This window comes from Rasamsonia byssochlamydoides (assembly GCF_041956645.1).
Source record: "Rasamsonia byssochlamydoides strain NRRL 3658 unplaced genomic scaffold VTN77scaffold_62, whole genome shotgun sequence".
NCBI classification, from domain to species: Eukaryota; Fungi; Ascomycota; class Eurotiomycetes; order Eurotiales; family Trichocomaceae; genus Rasamsonia; species Rasamsonia byssochlamydoides.
The window spans coordinates 128,846-129,953 of NW_027192445.1; the positions used below are offsets into that span (position 1 = coordinate 128,846).

Consider the following 1,108-nt stretch of genomic DNA (forward strand, 5'->3'; position numbering starts at 1 on the left):
TTACTTGCTGCGCTTGTAGATCTTGGCGAGGAAAGACTCGAAAACTTCCTTCTTCAGTCCCTCCGACTCGTCCACGTTGGCAATCTGCGCGCGCAGCTCCGCGACGCGCTTCTCCTCAAATTCCTTGTACACCTGCTCCAGCTGCAGCTCGTTGTAGATCTTCTTCACCTTGGCCTCAAGCTCGCTATTCTTGCGGCCGTAGGCCTCGTCGAGGACCTTGCGCTGCTCCGGCGTGGCCCGCTGCAGCGCCTGGTTGATCAGCCACGAGCACTTGTTGTCCTGAATGTCGGTGCCAATCTTGCCGATGACCTCGGGCGATCCGAACGCGTCCAGGTAGTCGTCCTGGATCTGGAAGTACTCGCCCAGTGGGATGAGGATGTCGTGGGCCTGGCGCAAGTTGGCTGGGGTGGCCAGTTGCAGGTAGTGCAGCGCCAGGGCCACCGGCAGGTAGAAGCTGTAGTATGCCGTCTTATACTTCACAATGAAGATGTACTTCTCCATGGAGAAGTTGTCCAGGTTGACGTTGTCCTCCGGCGCAGTGATCAGATCGCACAGCTGACCCAGCTCCGTCTGGTAGGTGACCTCGTGGAAGAGCTCGACCAGGTCAATGTACGCAGGGTGCGAGCGGAACTGCTTCTTGAGGATCACGTAGATGGCGGACTCGAGCAGGAAGGCGTCGTTGATCGCGATCATCCCCACGCCCGGGTGACGGTACCAGCAGGGCTGGCCACGACGGGTGATGGAGTTGTCCATGATGTCGTCGCTGACGAGGAAGAACGCCTGCAGCAGCTCGGTCAACCAGCCCAGGATGCTGAGGTGTTTGAACTCCTCCTCGGTCAGGGGTCGCTTCAGCAGCGCAATGGCGGTGTCGGGGACGGACAGCCCGCGGTTCAGCTTGCCGCCAGGGACGTTGGTGTTGAGGGACTGTCACAGACTCCCTATCAGCGGAACATGAACTCATCCATATTGGAAATACAAGCAAAATCACCTTCTCAAACCATTGTATAGCGGCGTCGGGGACTCCATACCCTTTGGCGGAGGCCAGGATCTCCTGAGCAAGGGAAGGAAAGATAGCCTCGAAATCGGCACGCTTGGTGGTTGCCGCCAT

General features: G+C 58.5%; 1 protein-coding gene across 1 annotated transcript; it reads right to left on the reverse strand.

Annotated features, from left to right (window-relative positions):
* Nucleotides 1-1,108, reverse strand: VTN77DRAFT_7646 (uncharacterized protein; the record flags this gene model as incomplete). Its single annotated transcript, XM_069424057.1, has 2 exons — nucleotides 1-924; nucleotides 989-1,108. The coding sequence occupies 2 exons, from the start codon at nucleotides 1,106-1,108 to the stop codon at nucleotides 1-3; spliced, it is 1,044 nt and encodes a 347-aa protein (XP_069275286.1).